Here is a 20,622-nt window from a genome sequence, read left to right on the forward strand (position 1 = left end):
GCACCAAACACCTTTCAACCCCGCCATATATAGGATATGAAGTATTCATATAATCATCCGCATTACAGGAAGTCGCATGGCGGGACATACCCGAATAACAAACCAACAGATTTAAAACTGAAACTAAACTTAGCAATCTCATGTGCTGCTCTATTTTCGTCTCTCGGATCTTAAGAGAGATAGAGAGTAGATCATTTGCAATCAGCACTACTGTCTCCTTGCCCATTCAGGAAGATAGTAGACCAGACTTCAAAGGCCATCGATAGGAAGACAAATGTTTTTCTTCACCGGCATAGGATTGCACACAAATCTTGCTGCCACCGAAAGTGCTCAGCCAATAGAAATAAGATGGTGTAGGCTTAGACTGGAGAGTACATAATATGCTGATAGCCAACGACTGTAGATGCACATGAAAGAGACAGTCTACTCATTTTTCTATGTTTTGTATTTATTGATTTCTTTACCGAATCAGATTGTGGGGAGACTGATATATACAAAGATTACAATTACTTCTGGCTAATGAGGAAAAAAATAAGTTCACTCGAATTTTGCCGCAAAACTAGCGTAAATCAATGCCTTCATCCAGGGCTGTGGAGCCCATCATCACATTTGAATCAATCTGCTTGTCAAACTTCTTCCTTCTGCGTGCTTCAAATTCCCCGAATCCATCCATCTGCAACAGATGAGAAAGAGAATTAGGATTAAAATTAAAATTAAAATAGTGTTGATTCAGTTGCAGGAATCTGTGGTGCCCTCATGTCACTAACTTGCTGAAACTGGTCCATCGAGATTGGGTTGCTGTGCAGTGACAAGTTCTGAAGAGCCTTGCAATCCTTCAGCAAGTTTGGGGGAAGCTGCAGCCAAAAAAGGAGTTTGAGGATGGATAGCTCCTTAATTGCTTCTTGTTTCATAATGGCATGGACAATATGTACATAAAGTGCACAAGATAGTCAAAGATGCCAAATAAATTCACTGGCACATACCTGACGAATTTTGTTTCCATTCAATGATAGAGATTTGAGGCAAGCAAGGTTGCAAATTGATGAAGGCACATCTTCGATTGCATTTCCTGAATATTATTTAGCATGAAGGTTAGCCATAGGTAGCTTTGGTCAACACATAAAGCCGAATAGCATTATCCTAAGAGGTGGTGATTTGACAACCGTAAATTATTTGCAGACTAGCAAATTACACTACTAAATCAACATTTAAACTTCTGGATATTTGTAGACGCTAAGGCAAGATAACATTCATAGCAAAGTAATCATTACTAAATCGACATTTAAAGTACTGAACAGTTGTAGACGAGAAGGCAAGATAACATTCACAGCATGGTAATCGTTAGTAAATCAAAATTTACATTTCTAGACATCTCATTTATATAAATGGTACAAGTCCTTAATTTCATGAAAGAAAAGATCACCAAAAACATACATCCATTAACATGACAATAATGATAGTAAGCAAATCTTAAGTTGATTAACTGGTTCCTTCATTCATCCAGAGCACAGCTAGTCGAGCTGATCCATACCACTTTCAGGCTCTGAGAAGGTAATATTGATGATCTCTGCGCCAAATGTCGAAGGTAATGTCGATGATCTCTGTGCCAAATGTCGATTTAGTATTGATTTCTCTGCTGTGACTGGTGCCTTGCCTTCTCCGGTTCTATATTTTTCTTCTTTGTATATCAAAGTGTTGAAATTACTAGGTACAGATGTACATTGTTGATTTTGTATGGACAATTATCAAAATTGTATCATCTTTATGTTTCTTATATCACGTATTGACAAATTATGGAAGCTGTACCATTTCCATGTTTCTTGTGCTATTTATTAGTCGGAACGTACCTTGCCTGGCCACGATTACTAGTGCAAGCAAAAAGCGGAGAACAGGAAACTCAAATTATATAGGACTAGTAGTATTGCAGAAACAAGCGGGTTTTACCATTAGCCTGCAATTCTTCCAGGGACTTGCAGCCTCCTATTGATTCGGGAAGGGCATTTAGTTTGTTATCAGATACATTGAGTAGCAGCATCTGCATGGTCAAACACAAAATGATGGTAAGCTATTGACAACAACACCACATAGCTCCACAATACCAAAAAGGATAACACTAGGGCATTGACCATTACAAAAAATTAGCTTTCGAATATTTAATGGTGACACAAAATGATGGAATGCAGACTGAATCAATTTCATAAAATTAACTTATTTTGACAAAACAGAAAACAAAGAATACTCCTGTTGTGAAACAAAAACCAATACTGACTGCATCTTTATGGTTTTCGGCAATTAGACATTCCTTTTGTGCTTGAAAACAAGTCTTTTGCAGAGATAAGCTAAGTTTGGCATATTGAACCAAATAAAAAACTTACATTGCACAAATCTCCAACACTTTTAGGTAGGCACAGTAAAGAATTCTGAGAAACTGTAAGCTGCTGAAGATTTGATAGAGAACCCACTGAATGGAAAGAAAGATCATGTGAGAAAATGGAAACAAAGCTAGTAGAATAATGTTATGAAAGTCATAACTCTGTACTAACTCCTTGTTAGGGCAAGGTTTTAGACTAGAGCCTAGGCCACCTTTGTAATGTAATAATAAAATAATAAACCTATGGTAATACTTTGCTTGTTTCACTTCAATTCTTACAAAAGTATAGATAAGATGTATGAACTAACATTCTTCAGGCAAGACAGTGATCCTATTTCTGTCAAGCGTGAGGATTTTAAGGTTCCGCAGGTATCCAATATTAGCTGGAATGTTTTCAATCAAATTACCAGCCAAAACCTACAGGAGAGGAGAAAACATCACTATCAAGCCGCAATTACTGAGAATGAACAAATGGAAGAACCGTTGCTTGCAACTACACATCTCTAAAAAATCCAAGACGATTTTTACTAAGAATGCTTACCAGTCTTTGCATATTCACAATGGTACCAACTTCCTGGGGAACCTCAACTGCAAAATAAAAAGAAAGAATTGTCATTGCTCAAGAGAAATACAATTATACAAACATCAAAGATGTGAAAACAGCTTATGCAGTTTCAGGCAAGACAGCTTATTCAGAACAGCGAATTCAGCCCAAGTAAGATGCTAAAGTAATCTTGCCCAGCACAGGTTTTGGATAAATTGTGTCCACAAACTGGTAGAAAAATAAATGCAAGAAAATAAAGGGTCCAATTGTAGCAAGTAGGCTCACACTGTGAAGTGATAAATAAATGTGCATATAACTTCCAACCAGTTTCTTTCTCTGAATGGAGATAACTACTTGAAAATTCTGATTACCTATTTTGTTATTTGTCAAATCCAGAGTTCTAAGGGAATTTCCCACTTGCAGAACTTCATGTGGTACCACCTGCATGGAATGATATTAAGTAACTCTGGAAGATAAGTGCAATGTTACAGTAAGAAGTGCAGAAAGGCACCCTTTTTCATGTAGACATGCTAAGTTCACTTATATGCTAAATATTTGAAATATGAGAACTATCTGATAGGAAATATTTATACAAGGACAAACAACTGAGTAAGCACCATATGAATTTCATTTAGTGAACCAGTAACGATATCAAGCACCCCCGCACACACACACACCCAAAAAGGAGAGAGAAAAAACACCAAAAGCTTACGAGTGCCACTCATACCTATTTGCCCAGTCAATGCCGAAAAAAAAAGAACCGTCCATGACACCTGGACAAATAGCCCTTGTGCTGCTGACCTGAGGAGCTGTGTGTCTTCTGGCTCCTTGCTGGATTTCAGAAGGCCATGGACAGCGGTACAGAAGGTAGCGCTCGACACAGACACCACCGATACCACTTTCTGTTGGAAGTTCACACTTCACGGATAGCACATGCGGGCACTACTCGTCATCTTCGGCATACAAAATTCATTTCCTAGGCTTAATGCGAGGCTGAGATTTCGAAGGTCTGGGCATCAGCAGAGTGGCGTCTTCATGTGTGGTTAGAAAATTGGATACTGACAGCAGACTGGCTGCTAGCAAGCCAATAGCCCAGCACCTATATATGCCATCTATGCATCCGAAAACTGTTTACCCACCTGTGTGCTAGAAACCAATTGGTGTGGCAGTTATGGGACAAGCTAGTGCTGCTATGACGGCTTCACTCCTTCAGGGCAAATTACCTGGTATCCTGGAGGTTTGCCTCCCTAACTGATGAGCTAAATTCAACTGGCGGTAAGCGCTCTCGGTCCTGTTAATGCTTGTAGTTTGGGACGTTTCGAGCAGAGAAGCAGGCGTGTGATTCAAGCAAAAGAAGCTTCCATCAATGTGGTTTCTGAGAATTAAAAATAAAAAAGACGAGGCAAACGCCTGGCTGTTGGTCAGGGCACGACACCTGCCAACACAATTGGGGCCTCTGTGTGGCTGGGTGAAACAACTAGTGCTTACCCGCAGTTTGTAACTTTGTATTTTTCTCATCATCTATCAATGAAGCTGTCAGATAGCCTTTTGATTTAAAAAAATGTTAACTGGGAAGTACATCGTTGCAGGCTTGCAGCAGTAACATCGGTACACATCAAGGTGTCGAAAGGATGACAGTTATTCGTAAACACTTTTAGGCACGCCTTTACCAGTACTCTAGAGTTCCTAGAATGCTTAATTTTGGAGTGGCAAGTATGATAATCTTCCTAAGGTTGCATTTCTCTCATTATAATGATGACGAAACCAGCGATTAAAGGTGCCAGGTTTATCGTGTCATCGGCTAAAAAGTTATTTCAGAGAAAAGAAAAGCAACACAGTTCCAAGTTTTAGTGCACCACCACATAGGATGGCATACTTTTAACTTTTATATCGGCAAAATTGCGCTTTCCTTCCACCTAGGATAGGAATCCTCCGTAGATACTCAACCAGTTAATCAAACGGCGATGTACCATCGCTCAGAAAAACATCGTCGCTCGTACTCTCAACGTATAAGCATCCGAAATTCAGGGACGCTGGTACGGCGGACGCCCCCCAAAATGCCAATTTACAGGAAAGGGGGGGGGGGGGGGGGGGGGGGGGCAGATAACAACCTTCAGTTTGGCGTCCCGGAGGGCGACGATCCCGGTGGAGCGCCAGCGCGTGACGCGGCTGGCCGGCGAGTCCGAGCTCCGGCTGCTGCAGCAGCCCATCTCCGCCGCCGCCGGCCGCCCGCGCGAGGGCGAAACTCGCAGATACTTTCCCCTCCGATTCTGGAAGAGATTTTGTTTCGGGGGGAGGGGCGGGCGACGACTTCGGCGTGGAGGCAGTTGGGGGCGGCCGGCGGGATCTGCCTTGACCTCGTCCACTCGCTGTCAGCTGGGGCCACTGCTGGGTGCCTCTCCTCGCTGGGCTGCGGGTCCCGGTGCTGCTTACCTGGCATCTCGATCTTGTCAAAGGGTTATACTATATGAGACTGACAGTGGCAGGCAACGGACCAATTTTTTTTTTTATGAACAGACAAGGTTGCCTCTTTGTAAATTTGCAACTCCACTTCCAGTTTTTTTACAGTAACTAGACTTTATTTCCCACATGTCATATCGTATACAAAAAGATGCGAAATAAAATCAGGGATCACAACATCCCAAGAACTAGAAGATTTCGAGCTAAAGGATTCTCTGGCTAATTCATCCGGGACCTGATCAGCTCACAATAACTTTTATGGGCATCGATGTTTTCTCCAGAGTTTGGATCACAGGGCCTTTTACCAGCTGACGGCGCTGCCACCAGAGGAACCATGTTGCAACTGCCGCCAGCTCTACCATCGGGAGCCCATCAACAACATCACTGAGGCCTCATTTGGTTACCGGGGATCCCCCCGGTATCCGGCTCATGGCCCACGCGGCAAATCAGTCCGTGAAAAACTTAATGCGCCATTTGGCTACTCGCCCCCTGGAGGCTTTCTGGCCCGATCCACGTCGCTTCCCCGGGAGAGTAATGCACGACCCAAGGGGTCGGGCAGGAAATCCACGCCGCTGCTTCTCTTCCGCACTCGACCTCCACCTAGCAGCCTGGATCATGGCGCCCCGTAATCTAGCCACCAAATGAGTTAGGGAAATCTCCCAGGTGGTGAAAGGGGATCTCATCTACCCGAGAAAAATCCCCCGACGGGGGTTTCTGCCCTTGTTTTGTTCACCTTGCTACCAAACTAGCCCTGAGTTTTATCAAAATCCCCATGGTGATTGACCCTGATCTGTCATTTGCAATTGCTCTCTGTAGATTCCCAGCTGTGATCACACTTCTTTTACGCAGCAACAACTGAAAAGAGTATGTTATACAACTATGTGTGCTCTTGGGGGGTTGTGCCCCTCTCCCCAGCCTTGCAAAAAGTGTGAATGAATTTTTGTTAGAGGGTTTCGATGAGGATAAATTTAGTATTTGGCCTACTCATGTTTGCATGTTTAATCATTTGCCCCCCCCCTCCCCCCGGCCGAACTTTCTCCCTCGCTCCGCCGGTGGCTGTACATCTTCGGCATGAGCCAAACAGCGCGGGCATCTTCATTGACTAAATTGTTCTTACCGTTTCATCTGAATATTTTTTTAAAGGTCTCTGGAATGCTTTGAAAATTGTAACCAGCTAGTTTTGATTAAAAGAAAAACTCTTGGCTGTGTTTTGTGAATAAAACAATAGGATTACCAACGGTAAAACAAAAGTATCATGTAGTTTTGTATGTTCATCTTAATTGTCAATTTATCTTTGAATACTTGTCCATTGTATGAGGAAAATATCTAATATGAAAATTAATAAAGCGCGCAAACATCCTTATGTGGTTGTAGCACACGACATCTCAGCTTATACTACCAAAAAATAAAGGCAATTGATCATCTCTTCGTTTGAGCTTCTATTGTCATCTCTTCATTTGGGCACCCTTGCCTTTTGCGGTAGGGGATGATCAGGCTACTATTTCTCCCTCCATCCATGGCAGCTAGAAATCACAAGCGCCATAGCTTGGGTCTTGATCTTCTCCGGTGTGGTTATGAAGGTGATGTTCTATAGTTTAGGTCCCCCGTCAGTTTGACGTGTTGCCGTTCTGTCTTACTGTTTATTCCTATATGTGTGTAGTATTGTGATATGGTTAGTGGTATATATGATAACTGCAGTTTACGAATGCCTCCCTCCACAGCTCCACTGCTCAGATTCCGTTCACCTTCACAAGTCAGAACCTATGATTTTCACAAGCTACCTGTGCCCAGTGCAAGTCGTCCTACAGGAAATAATGCAGAAACTCAGAACATCTGGATCCTAAAATCAAGAGGTGATACTGTAAAATCTGAATAAAAATAATGTATATGGAGCATTGCCAGCAGTTTTTTTTTCTTCAGACGAGGGCGAAAGGTTTGCCCTATTCATTAATTAAGAAGAAGAGTTCTACATTAACAGGTGACGACCCACAAAGTATTACTCTAGCGGCATGATCCAACACGAAGGCTTGGCGCCCGCTACAACCCATAGTATGGCCTCCTCCGTAATGTTACCAATTTTTACACTTGGCTTAGATGAAATGCTCCTATAAACTCTCGCATTGCGTTCATTCCACACCTCCCACGAAACAAGCATGAGGGAAACAAGCCCCTTCCTAACAGCACCACGGCACCACCATTGTCATTGATATTAGCCATGGCGCACCACCATTCCTTGACCAAAGTGAAATTGCACCACTCATCCATGTGCAGCTCAACGAGGTCCAGTAGGGTCGGAAACAGAGATATTCAGGGTAGTCAGTCACCTAGAACAAGACATAAGATAAGCCAGCATGCCGGTTTTGGGTTAGGCAACAACCATATCAAAGGACTAGCACATTTAATTCATGATTACGGATACAGCACACTTGAGCAAACTAGCTAATTAGAATGTGGCCTCAGAATTGTTCAATACTTCCCCAGGAGCCAAAATGCAGACAAGCTTATCTGGAATTTTTTAAACTAAATAATCATTTAAAAAGTAGACCCTTACCAAGCATATTTGCAGGCATAGCCTTTTTATCTACACAAAATGGTCTTATGTTGCACAAGAAAAACTACTGCACCATGAGTTTAGACCTGGGTCAATGCATAAAAATACACCCTCTGTTCCTAAATATAACACATTTTTGCAGTTTAAATTGAACTAAAATAAGTCTTATATTTAGAAACAGAGGTAGTAGCTACGAAGCTTTCTGGCCATCCAAACCCATCAACAGTGGTGGAGGGACACATATAGAGCGGGGTAGGGCAGCCGCCCGACCTAACAGGTGTAGCAAATATTCCCTACTATTATGCTTCTATAACATGGCCACAGCCCACAGGCCAGCTTGAGCTCAGGATGGCGACATTGCTGACTCAAAGGTCACCAGGACACAAGACAGACGACCGATGAGCGAAGTGTCAGGGCCTGAGCAGCAAGGGCTTTACACATTTAAGGCACATGAGAGTCAATCAGGCTAGGCTTTACTGAGATTCCTTTACGCTTAAACATCAATGAAGCTTTCATATAGTTAAACATCGATGAAATGTCAAAAAATGTAGTGCAAGCTTGGTGAGGTATTTTTCCATGTGCTAATTTCATTTCAATATGTTTCTACACGGATTTGTTGTCATAAATCTAACATCAAATACCCTTATTAGTATGTATAAAACTATGATCATGATTTCACCCTACCAAAATTTCATCAACATGGCCAAAATGGTTAGTTTATCGACAAAAGTTTGGTGATACAGCACCATTTTTATTTCAAATAATAGTTGCATAATAAAAATAAACCCATTAATGGTGAGGACAATATAGTTGAGCTTTCAAGCACCAATCAACTACAAGATGGTTAATTTCTCTCCCAAAACAGACTTCTTTCGCACATTTAACGGAATGATGGTTAGGCCTGGATCAACATTACAGAGATGTACTGAGTATGTACTTGATGTAATAGACATATATAAAGACACTCAGTTTACTGCTATAGTAAGCACCAGTACAAATAACATAGCTGGTGACCTTTTAAGTCCTAAATAAATCAAAGTTGTCAGAAAAACTCCAGTGGTAAGAAAGAACATCAGACACAAGGGTTCCTAAAAAATTGGTCTGGCCGAATGTTGCTCTAAACACTGCACGAAGTAGCCTTGGCGGCAAGGAGTCACAAGAGAATCCGTAAAAAAAAAGTTTCTCTGGCTTGTGGATAATTCGGTAAGTGGGAATTTACCATCCAAGCTCAACAATATTGAATTTACTATTTTATTTTTACTGCACACGTTTGATAACATTTTCCCACTAATTTTACTGGAAGAAGTCTTTTGATTACTCTGGTTAGTTCTGCAGACAGTTACAATAATAACTTCACGATTTTAATCTGCACACCCACGGAAATTATGAAACAGAAACTTCAGTTAGTCAAACTCTGAAGAATTATAATTGTGACTTGCTCAGCACTCATGAGCTGTATGATAAGAAAACAAATGTGTACCTCATATGCTTACCTTTTAATGCCGGAATGCTAGGATGACCGCAATGATGAAAAGTACCAAGAGAGCAGCATTCCCACCAGGCAAAATGTCTTCACATGAACCAGGTGACCTGGAGGATGAAGAAGCAAACCAAAAATGTTGAACAAAATGAAAGTTTACAGTTTAGATACTCGAAATATTGATGCTAACCTACTCTTTTGAAGTTTTTATATAATAAATTATATCATCCTTCACAAGATTAAATATTTCTTGCACATAAAATGACCGCTATCACATAAATTAGTATATTATACATGATACTACTCACACACGTAATGACAAAAAGGCCATCGTGTGCTCTGAAAGCTGGAGGCAAAAAATTGACAGTTTGACTGCAGAACGAATAAAGACAAACGATTGCCTAACTGAAACTGATAAATCGTTAGTGGTTGCACAAACTATACAGCGTCTGTTTAGTAGAATGACATGTTCGTATCCAGAAAAGAGGTAGATGAAAGGGCTGTAGAAGTGTGTGATTGCATTATGCAAGAAACTGAGATGTCTTGTTGTCAGGCTAATCTGAGTAGTAATAAATGTCCTGTAGAAAATTTTAAAGGGGCAGCATAGTTTCAGAGAAAAAGTGTAGCAGTGTTGAACTACATTGTTTGTTGGTCAAGCTGGAGGGTCTGGGCACAGACATTCAGACAATTTCCCTATTTACAGCCTTATACTTTTACTATCTCCGTAACTTTATCTTTCCAAATCACATATACTGAATGCAAGCTCAGATAATATAGCCAGAAGTTTCTACATTACAACAAATTTTGATGGTCGTCTTGACATTCAAAGAGCTGCAGACCTATTTACTCTATGTTGAGTTGAACATATAAAGCTATATCATGAAAAGAAGTAACTGTGGCTGTGTGGAAACTCAACAGTTCCAGAGTATTCATACTTTGTTTGCAAGTTATAGAACCAGCCACTCTTCAACTTTATACACGAATGTTGCTAGAAAACATGCTAAACTCATCTAATTAATGCAGAAGGAACACAGCAGTTATCAGGATTTTCCTGTGGAAACAAGGATGGGACAAAGCAGAAAGTCTCGAAACTTGAAGTATAAAAGGGAACTAGTGTGGCGCCCGGATAATTAAGCTACAGTAAACCTCTGTTAACGATGCCACGTCACCATGATTACTGTTATTAATCTGGTGTTAGTTCGAAACCGATTATAATTCAAAATTCAAAATCAAGCAAACAATAAAAGTTTTCAAATATTAAGACTAAAATGTTCAATAAATAGTAGTTAAATCAGAGGCTATGATAAAATTGTAAACAACATTAATGAAATTTGTTAAGTGACTTAAACAGCCTCAAACAGTGGCTGAAAATATTATTTAATAACCTCTTTATTAATACAAAAGAATTATGAAATGATATTTACCCAAACTAGTTTTTGGTGGTAGAATATATTGTGCTGTGATTTGTGGGCCAGCTCTCATATTTTACAAAACTCATTTGGTGCCCAAACAATTAGCCGAAATAGAAAAGAATAAATAAAGAGTAAAAAAAAAAAAAAACAGAAGAAAAAGGAACCCCCCACCCCCACACACACGCTGGACCAACCGGCCCAGCTAGCCAACAGTGCCAGCCCAGCCCACCTACCTCAGCCTTTCGTCCTCCTCCTGCAACAGGAGAAGGCCGAGCCTCCATGGCCGCGGGGCACTCGCCCCCGCGCACTGCTGCGGCGCGGGTGGATGAGATCAGCCCCCGACGCTCTCTCTCTCTCTCGCCCAAACCCTAACCCACATCAGATCCCCCTCCTCCCCTCTCTCCCTCGCTCGCGCTCGCCCTTTCTCCCCACTGCCCGAGCGCCCCCGTCGCCGCCCTCCGCTCGATCCCGCGGCCACCGTGCCCCAATCGCCACTTCGCCGTGTCGTACGCCGTCGCTGCCCTCGACTACATCACCTCCGCCTCTCCGTTGAAGCTTGGAGCCACTGCAACGACCTCTCCGAGCTCGTCTTCCCCGCATGGCCGCCGTCGATCGCCGCCTCGAGCCTCCCCCGAGCTCACTCTCGCACACCTGCAGGCTCAATGTGAGCCTCTTATCCCTCCTAGCCCTCTTCCGTCGCCGTTTACTCCCTTTGGCCGCCGTCCTCGACTTGCCCGAGCTCGCCACCGCATAGCACGTCGCCGGCGTCGTTCCGGCGACCATTTGGACGCGCGCTGCTGCTCATTGGCCTCGTCGCACTGCGTAGACCACGCCTAGCTGTTTATTTCACCCCCGCGCGCACCGTAGCACCGTCCCCGACGAGGCCCGTAGCTCACCGCCGCCACGGCTTGTCGCCGGTGCCACTCCGGCCATCCCCGCCCCTGCTGCTTGCTCCATCGGACGCGCCGCATCGCCAACTAGCTGTAGCCGCAAACCGCGCATGTTTTGGTGCCCCGTAGCGCCAAACCAGAAAGTGGCCGAACTCCGGCGACCGCCCCGCCTCTCGCCGTCGTCGTTCTAGCCTATTACGGGCCGCGCCGCCACCGTAGGTGGATGCGGCGTCGAACGCCCGATCGAACGCGCCTAGCCGCACCTACTCCCGTGCCCTGTAGCATTTTTCCGGCCGTCTCCGGCGATGAGCCGCTGCGGGAGAGGCTCGCCGGAGCTCTCTCCGGCACCCCGCCTACGTGGCACCGCCTAGGGCCCCCCCCCAGTCGCTGACTGTGGCCCCCAGTGGGCCCGCTGACCCCTGTTGACTTTAGTCAACTGCTGACTGGGCAGGCCCCAGCCACTGACTGGTGGGCCCAGGTGCCCCACTTTGACCAGTTGACCGAGGTCAACGCTGACTGGGCCGGCTTCTGTCACAGACATGTGGGCCCCCACTCTGATAATTAGTTTAATAAACGTTTTTATAAAACAAGTAACTATACTAGCCTAAACACTCACTGACATATGGGGCCCACTCCTCTAATTAGACTCTTAGTTTAGTTTAAATTACTGTTAGACTAACAGAGGCTGACATGTGGGTCCCACTGGACCCACAGGCCCGGTTTGACCCTGGTCAGCGAGTCTGTTGACTGCTGACGTCATCCCCACGCAATGCTGACGTCATATTCCTTTTTCTGTTAATATAAATAATTCCAGAATATTGTTAAATCTTTCAAAAATCATATAAAATAATCCGTAGCTCGGATGAAAATGTTTTCTATATGAAAGTTGCTCAGAAAAATCCAATGAATCCGAATACGCGGTCCGTTCATTTGTCACATGCCTCTAGTATGCTGAACATGGAACTTTCCCCTCCGGTCATCTGTCTAGCATAGGTCCGGAACCGGGAAAACATTCCCGGTTGAATTTCCCCCTTCACCTATTCGTGTAGACATGCGTTAGGTCACACCCGACACGTCGTATTACCACGTTATGCTTTGTGATGCTATGTTTGCTTTATATTTACTGTTTCTTCCCCCTCTTCTCTCCGGTAGACCCCGAGACCGATGCTGCCCCTGTGATCGACTACGTCGACGACGACCCCCTCCTTGCCAGAGCAACCAGGCAAGCCCCCCCTGATCACCAGATATCGCCTATTCTTCTGTATACTGCTTGCATTAGAGTAGTGTAGCATGTTACTGCTTTCCGTTAATCCTATCCTGATGCATAGCCTGTCATTGTTGCTACAGTTGTTACCCTTACCTGCTATCCTACTGCTTAGTATAGGATGCTAGTGTTCCATCAGTGGCCCTACACTCTTGTCCGTCTGCCATGCTATACTACTGGGCCGTGATCACTTCGGGAGGTGATCACGGGTATATACTTATATACTCTATACATGACACATGTGGTAAATAAAGTCGGGTCGGCTCGTAGGAGTACCCGCAAGTGGATCTTTGTGGCGGAGCGACAGGGCAGGTTGAGACCGCCTAGGTGAGAGGTGGGCCTGGCCCTGGACGGCGTCCGCGGTTACTTCGACATAACACGCTTAACGAGTTCTTGGTATTTGATCTGAGTCTGGCCATTTGGTCTATACGCACTAACCATCTACGCGGGAGTAGTTATGGGTATCCCGGCGTCGTGGTATCAGCCGAAGCCTTCGTGACGTCAGCGACTGAGTGGCGCGCGCCGGATTGGACTGGAACGCCACTAGGCTAGGTCTGCTTCCGGCCGCGTACGCAACGTGCAGGTGTGCATAGGGCGATGGGCCCAGACCCCTGCGCGCATACGGTTAGACCGGCGTGCTGACCTCTCTGTTGTGCTTAGGTGGGGCTGCAACGTGTTGATCTTCCGAGGCCGGGCATGACCCAGAAAAGTGTGTCCGGCCAAATGGGATCGAGCGTGTTGGGTTATGTGGTGCACCCTGCAGGGAAGTTTATCTATTTGAATAGCCGTGTCCCTCGGTAAAAGGACGACCCGGAGTTGTACCTTGACCTTATGACAACTAGAACCGGATACTTAATAAAACACACCCTTCCAAGTGCCAGATACAACCCGGTGATCGCTCTCTAACAGGGCGACGAGGAGGGGATCGCCGGGTAGGATTATGCTATACGATGCTACTTGGAGGACTTCAATCTACTCTCTTCTACATGCTGCAAGATGGAGATGGCCAGAAGCGTAGTCTTCGACAGGATTAGCTATCCCCCTCTTATTCTGGCATTCTGCAGTTCAGTCCACTGATATGGTCCTTTACACATATACCCATGCATATGTAGTGTAGCTCCTTGCTTGCGAGTACTTTGGATGAGTACTCACGGTTGCTTTTCTCCCTCTTTTCCCCTTTCTATACCTGGTTGTCGCAACCAGATGCTGGAGTCCAGGAGCTAGAGATCCCGAGGATGATTCTACATGGAGTTCGGCTTCGAGGAGTAGTTAGGAGGTCCCAGGCAGGAGGCCTTGCCTTTTCGATCGTTGCTACTTTTGTGCTAGCCTTCTTAAGGCAAACTTGTTTAACTTATGTCTGTTCTCAGATATTGTTGCTTCCGCTGACTCGTCTGTGATCGAGCACTTGTATTCGAGCCCTCGAGGCCCCTGGCTTGTATTATGATGCTTGTATGACTTATTTATGTTGTAGAGTTGTGTTGTGATATCTTCCCGTGAGTCCCTGATCTTGATCGTACACATTTGCGTGCATGATTAGTGTACGGTCAAATCGGGGGCGTCACAACTAGTAACAATAGACAATTTATCTTTACTGATAAGAACTGGAGCCATTTGAGTCAGTTAAGCAAACACGGAACTGTTGAACATCAAACAATTGTTGACAAGAAAAAGACTTAATTAAGCTACTTAGTCCCCATTCAGCAATGCCGACGGATATGAGCCAAGGCATTAAGCGTAAGTTAGGAACCCTGATTAGATATTTAAGTACTCTATACTTCGTTTCCATTATTTGAGCATGTATATATGACCATTGGTGGTTGGTTTGGATTTTATATTTTTTACCAATGCTGCTAACTATGTACAGTACGTACTCTTAAGTGATCTAAACGCTCTTATATTTCTTTACAGAGGGAGTAGTATATATATATTCTTTAAAAGAAATATGGCCTAATGATCATTACCTCTTTTTCCTTGACCGATGAATCCAGGCCATTGCAGGAGGCAGGATCCCAAATAAGAAGCAGTTTGCATAAACCCCAGCAAAATCTAATGCCTTGGCAAACGCTGTTGAAAAGAATGATACAATAAATATGGGAATTATCAGTACCGCCAACGTAAGAACCACCTCCTCGTTCCTGCCATGATCACCACCAGCATTGGACAACTCCACACTTCCTTGCTTCATTGAAAAACTCTTAACAATCAACTGCAAAGTGTCTTCCAACTGCTTCGGAAAGCTGACTGCATATCCTATCAAGCTCGTCGCCAATGCAGCAAACGCGAAGCCTCGAACGGGAGCCAATGCTGCTGGATTCACCGAGAGAAGAAGCTTAATAGGGTCATCAAACCTTGCACTGCCGGTCGCGCCTGCCAATCCCAGAATGACCGCATTCCATGACAAAACCATGACCAATGGTACAGCACCCCCAATGAGAATAGCCCTGCGTGCATCATACACCGAGTCACCTACAATCTTGCAGATGAATGGCGTGATCACGTGGAACCCAAGCGTGAGCACGGTGACCGGAATGGCCGGCAAGATGGCACCAGGGCTCCAGCACGCGTGGCCAAGCGAATTCAGCATGCTGCTCCGGCCGACGGAGACGCCTGTCACCACAAGCGACGTGATCGAGACGAGCATCAGGCCGCAGAGCACGCGGTTGACGCCATCGACAGCCTTGAACGGGAAGAACGCGATGAGCACCCCGGCGAAGCACGGGAAGAGCGCGTTGGCCAAGACCGGATTCACCGCGGGGAAGAGCTGAGAGACCAGCGAGCCGATGCCGGCTACGCAGGCGACCATCAGGGAGAAGCTCAGCGCAGCGTAGACGACGGCGACGCCGCCGCCGAAGGTTGCCCCCAAGGTGCTCGACGCAAGTCCTGTGAAGCTGACCTCGTTCACGCCCCCGCTCTCCATGGCCGCGAAGCTGAGCTCGGCGACGAGGACGATGGAGGACACGACGTAGGCCCAGGAGAGCAGGATGGCCACGGTGGAGGGGACCGGGCCGGAGCGGATGGTGGCCGACGGCAGCGCCAGCATGCCCGGCCCGACCGCCGTGCCGATGATGAGGCTCACCGCCGCCCAGAAGCTCTTCTTCTCGCCGCCGCCGGAGACACTGGCCTCGACGAGGGGTGGCGGTTGGACGGCATCGGTGTTGCTGCACCGCCACCGCCATTGCCGCCTTGGCAGTGGCCATGGCCGTGGTGGGGGGTTCTTGGATGCTAGGATTGGGGCTCTGGGCGTTCTTGGCTTGAGAGGGCGGTGTCCACTGGGAGAGGGGACGGCGGTGGGCGGTGAGAAGGTGAGGTGGCGGCGGCAGCAGAGGAACATGGCTGCTGTAATTTGGCAGGTCAAAGGTAGGTTTTTTCCGCAATGGCAAGGTGAAACACTGTGGCTTGGAGTTCTCCTTTGAGTGCTGAAGACACTCACAGGGATTTTTATTATTATACTACGACCTGGTCTCACGGTTAGGGCATCTCAACGATACTGTATTCGTTTATGGAAGGCGAGACCGGTCTATGGACACAAATACAGGAGCCGGTTATTCAAAACTATATGTATACATTTTAAATAACGCACGGCCGCCCTGCCCGGCCGCACCGCCATCGTTGTCCGTGTTGTCGTCATCGTCGTCGTCCCTCCAGCGGCGGTAGGGCGTCGGTGGGTTGCGGCAACCTTGTCCGGCCGTAGCCTGGCGCTCGCAGAGGAGCCGCCCCGCTTCCTCCTGCGCAGTGCAGAGGGATGCCACAACCAATGTCGACGGCGCGCGGAGCCCTAGCGGTGGCTTTGCCCTTGTTAGCGGAGGTGTCGCTAAGCGACCACTCCTCGCCGATCTAGGCGAGCTCACTGTCAAAGCGGCATTGGCGGCGCCAGGCGGCCATCTCCGCGATAGTGACGAAGCGGTCGAGGGCCCAGGCGGCAGCCAGGTCTGGGTCATTGCGGGCCCATTCCGGCGCCGCGTCCGACTTGGCGTACGCGGAGCGGAAGGCGGCGTTGCGCCGCTCGTAGCGTGCTTGTTGCCTCGCCGTCCGCTCCTCCTCGAACACGAGGCCCTCGAACCCGGGGGACTGTTGCCACTGCCACCTCCAAGGTAGTGGAGGATGCAGCCTCGCGCCTTGGTGAACGCGAGTGGTAGCTCGTCCTTGAAGAACTTCCGAGGGACGGCGAGCAGGCCCATCGATATGGGCGTAGTGGTTGTGCGGCGGGGAGGGGGGACACGGGCTCCTCCTTCACACGCGCCCGATCTGGACGCCGCGGTTGCATGGCGGGGGCGGCTCCTCCCCCTTGACGTAGCATTTGATCAGGATGCCGTCATGGTTATGTGGGGAGATGCAGGCTTCTCCTTCACCCGACGGAGAGGGGACACTGGCTCCAGCTTGATGAGTTAGCACGGCGGGGTGGCGGCTCCTTGACCGTACATGGCGGCGACGGTGGCGTCGGGCCCATCTGATGGAGCGATCGCTTCGTCATGAGCTCCATCTACCAGATGAATTCTTCGTCCGTCAAAGCTGCCTCCGCGAGAAGGTGTAGCTACTGATGCGGCTGGTGCTCCTGCGACAACGCCTGGTCCTCCTCGTTGCCAGAGGAGATGGCTGTCGTAGATGCTGAGGGGCCAGGCGAGCGAGGGCGGGCGCCATGATCCGCGTGATGAAGTACTACTGCCGCCTCCGACTGTCGGCGCGGAGAACCAGGACTTCGACATCGCGAGAGTTGAAGATGCTCGGGGAGGAGGAGGGACTCGGAGTGGAGGTAGTGTAGATGTGTGCATAGCCGACGCGTGCTTAAATAGTCGTGGCCAGACCATGCGAAGGGCTGGTCTACCTACTTCAATGCGGCGCTGCGGCCGGAGCTGGTTTCTCAGGATGCCATGTCCGCAATGAAGCGATGACGCCCGAGAGGGAGCGGCCGTCAGCACCACCCTCTCGTCCGGTTACATCGCTCGGCATCAATGTCGGTCGCTGCATGCTCTGAGTCAGCATGAGTGCGGTGTGCTACTCTCTATAGAGTTGTTGGGCTTCCCTGAAGAGGAAGGGTGAAGTAGTATAGTAGCAGATAGTATTTCTTTCAGTTAAGAACCAAGGTTTATTGAATCAGAAGGAGGCCGCACACAAACAACATAAACAGTACATGCACACACACAAAGTAAATGCTTACACCAAAAGAAGGCAAGAGGGTTCACTACTAGGGAAAACCCTAGTAGTGGCGCTGGAAATAGTGCTAGTAGTAGCGCGGGTGGCCGTGCTACTACTACGATGCTACAACTAAACCTTAGCAGTAGTGTCGGTTTACCAGCGCTACTTCTAACCATACATAGCAGTAGCATGGCTACTAACCCTCGCTTCCGCTAAACCAACGTTGCTGCTATCTGCACGCCCCGCGCTACTACTAATATTTCCTGTATTTTGTTTTCTTCTGCGTATTGGCGTTGTATTTGTACATGTTTTATACAGTTGTCTTATCATATGATTTTATGATCATGATGAGTTACTATATTAGTGGGTGAAAGAGACGTGGATTAGATTCAAGTGGAGGCAACATGGTGCAGATCGAAAGTACTACTAATCCAAACTTGATCACCAAGTTGCCTCCACTTGAATCTAATCCACATTTATTTCACCCAATCATATATATATATATATATATATATATATATATATATATATATAATAAATCATCATGCTCATATAACAACTCAGCATCATCATCATCATCATCATCATCATAATAACTCATCATCGTTATCATAATAACAAGTCATACTCATCATCATAATAGTCATCTAACAACTTCTACTCGTTATCATAATAACAAGTCATACTCATCATCATCATAGTCATCTAACAACTTCTACTCGTTATCATAATAACAAGTCATACTCACCATCATCATAGTCATCTAACAACTTCTACTCGTTATCATAATAACAACTCATACTCATCATCATCATAGTCATAACCAACCCTAGTCGCACTCAGGGATCCTATCGTCATCGTCAGACATTTCCTATGTTCATTATTCAAAGATTAAACTTCTAAAATTCAATATATGTACTACAAAAACTAAATTAGATCATTATTATTCATCACGGGTTGACTATCGGTCTGTCGGGATTCTTCCTCTTTGACATTTGCGACCGTCGGTGATGGAAACTCCTAATTTCATTTGAAAGTGCATTACACCAAAATGTCTAGCACCTTCAAATGAAAAAGAAGCTCCCCTCACGACAATAGTCGGGATTCTTCTTCTCTCATATATGGTGGACACTCTCCGTCACTGATTTTTCGTCCGTCGGTGATGGTCGCTACTCCTCCTCCCCCTGGTGCATAACAAAGGTCTAGCACAAGGAGAAGAAGGAGAAGCGACCCCCACGACAATAGTCGGGATTCCTCTTCTCTCATATTGGTGAACACTCTCCGTCACTGATTCTTCGATCGTCGGTGATGGTCGCTACTCCTCCTTCCTCTAGTGCATAACAAAGGTCTAGCACAAAGCGAAGAAGGAGAAGCGACCCCCACGACAACAGTCAGCATTCTTCTTCTCTCATATATGGTGGACACTCTCCCTCACTGGTTTTTTGACTGGCATGTATGGAGCCCCGACAGACTTCAAGTCAACCCAAAATGTCGTTTAATTCTCTTTCCGGCAAATCCAAGGCACTCGATATTTATACATTCTAGCAAAGCCATGCTAAAATTCATGAAAAAAATCCGGCATGACCTTTGCTAAAAAGGACATATCGAGTGCCTGAAATTTGCCAGAACAGAAATTAATCAACACTCCGGCAAAACATAGGCCACTCGGAGGTGTTCTCTGCAAAATGCATCTATGCATCCATTTTGTCGGCATTTTTCAAAATCAATAATGAAACAGAAGTGCATATAACAGGGAGTAGCCTCACAGATACTTTCTAAAAAAACAAGCTAGCTTCATCACATTGTCACAGCTACTCATCTACTACTCTACTACATCTATGAAATCATCTACATCATCATCGACATCAACGACATGGGAATTTGGTTGGTCTCACCTCGAGGTCGGAGGGGGTCGGTGACGGGGATGACGGTGGGGATGATGCAGGGGCTCCTTGATTTCTGCAAAAACATTATTATCCTGATTTTAGGACTTAGTGAAACCCTATAAGCTATCAACTACACATTATTATATTGATACAAAAGACCTACATTTACTAAAAATTTGTAAAACTAGTTTTTTTACTAAAAATGTGTATTACCAAATATACCCTACTTCTAACCCTAACAGCTATCCATCCATCCATCTATCTATCCAAAGCATTACTAAGAGAAACCTAGTTTAATCCATATGTCTATCCATCTGTCTGTACAAGCATTAAAAAAACTAATTTCATCCACCCATTTATGCAATGTAGGAGGGAGAGATGGAGGGAGGGATGGTTGATGGTGGGAGGGAGGGAGGAGGGACAATGTCAGAGGGAGGGAGACATACCAGGGGGCGACGATGGCAGAAGCGGGCGGCAATGCGGCGGCGACGGGCAGCGACAGGCGGGATGGAGATGGAGAGTGGGGAGGGAGAGTGAGGGCCGCGCGCCCGGGTGAAGGTGAGTTAGACTTACCAGTAGCGCAAGATAGGAAAAGGCGCTACTGCTACCGAATTAGTGGTAGCGCTGGATT

General features: G+C 46.2%; 2 protein-coding genes across 2 annotated transcripts; both read right to left on the minus strand.

The window, feature by feature from the left end:
• Nucleotides 1-365: 365 nt before the first annotated feature.
• Nucleotides 366-5,396, minus strand: LOC109733619 (plant intracellular Ras-group-related LRR protein 7). The gene is made up of 9 exons (XM_020292845.4): nt 5,027-5,396; nt 3,287-3,356; nt 2,913-2,959; nt 2,680-2,788; nt 2,376-2,461; nt 1,945-2,035; nt 984-1,069; nt 768-854; nt 366-673 (listed from the first exon to the last, which is right to left on the minus strand). The coding sequence occupies exons 1-9, from the start codon at nt 5,123-5,125 to the stop codon at nt 560-562; spliced, it is 789 nt and encodes a 262-aa protein (XP_020148434.1). The 5' UTR covers nt 5,126-5,396; the 3' UTR covers nt 366-559.
• A 1,854-nt stretch (nt 5,397-7,250) lies between these two features.
• On the minus strand, nt 7,251-16,394 carry LOC109733620 (uncharacterized). Its single transcript, XM_020292847.4, has 3 exons — nt 14,934-16,394; nt 9,420-9,516; nt 7,251-7,699 (listed from the first exon to the last, which is right to left on the minus strand). The coding sequence occupies exons 1-2, from the start codon at nt 16,301-16,303 to the stop codon at nt 9,423-9,425; spliced, it is 1,464 nt and encodes a 487-aa protein (XP_020148436.1). The 5' UTR covers nt 16,304-16,394; the 3' UTR covers nt 7,251-7,699; nt 9,420-9,422.
• Nucleotides 16,395-20,622: the final 4,228 nt, after the last annotated feature.

The sequence above is a fragment of the Aegilops tauschii genome, chromosome 4, assembly GCF_002575655.3.
Source record: "Aegilops tauschii subsp. strangulata cultivar AL8/78 chromosome 4, Aet v6.0, whole genome shotgun sequence".
Lineage (NCBI taxonomy): Eukaryota > Viridiplantae > Streptophyta > Magnoliopsida > Poales > Poaceae > Aegilops > Aegilops tauschii.

Coding starts and splice junctions, on each gene's coding strand:
- LOC109733619 (XM_020292845.4), bottom strand. CDS start 5,125: ATGGGCTGCTGCAGCAGCCGGAGCTCGGACTCGCCGGCCAGCCGCGTC. Junction 3,357..5,026: donor TCCGGGACGCCAAACTGAAG/GTTGTTATCTGC, acceptor CATTCCATGCAG/GTGGTACCACATGAAGTTCT. Junction 2,036..2,375: donor GTGTTGGAGATTTGTGCAAT/GTAAGTTTTTTA, acceptor TTGACCATGCAG/ATGCTGCTACTCAATGTATC.
- LOC109733620 (XM_020292847.4), bottom strand. CDS start 16,303: ATGTTCCTCTGCTGCCGCCGCCACCTCACCTTCTCACCGCCCACCGCC. Junction 9,517..14,933: donor CATCGGTCAAGGAAAAAGAG/GTAATGATCATT, acceptor TTCATCCTCCAG/GTCACCTGGTTCATGTGAAG.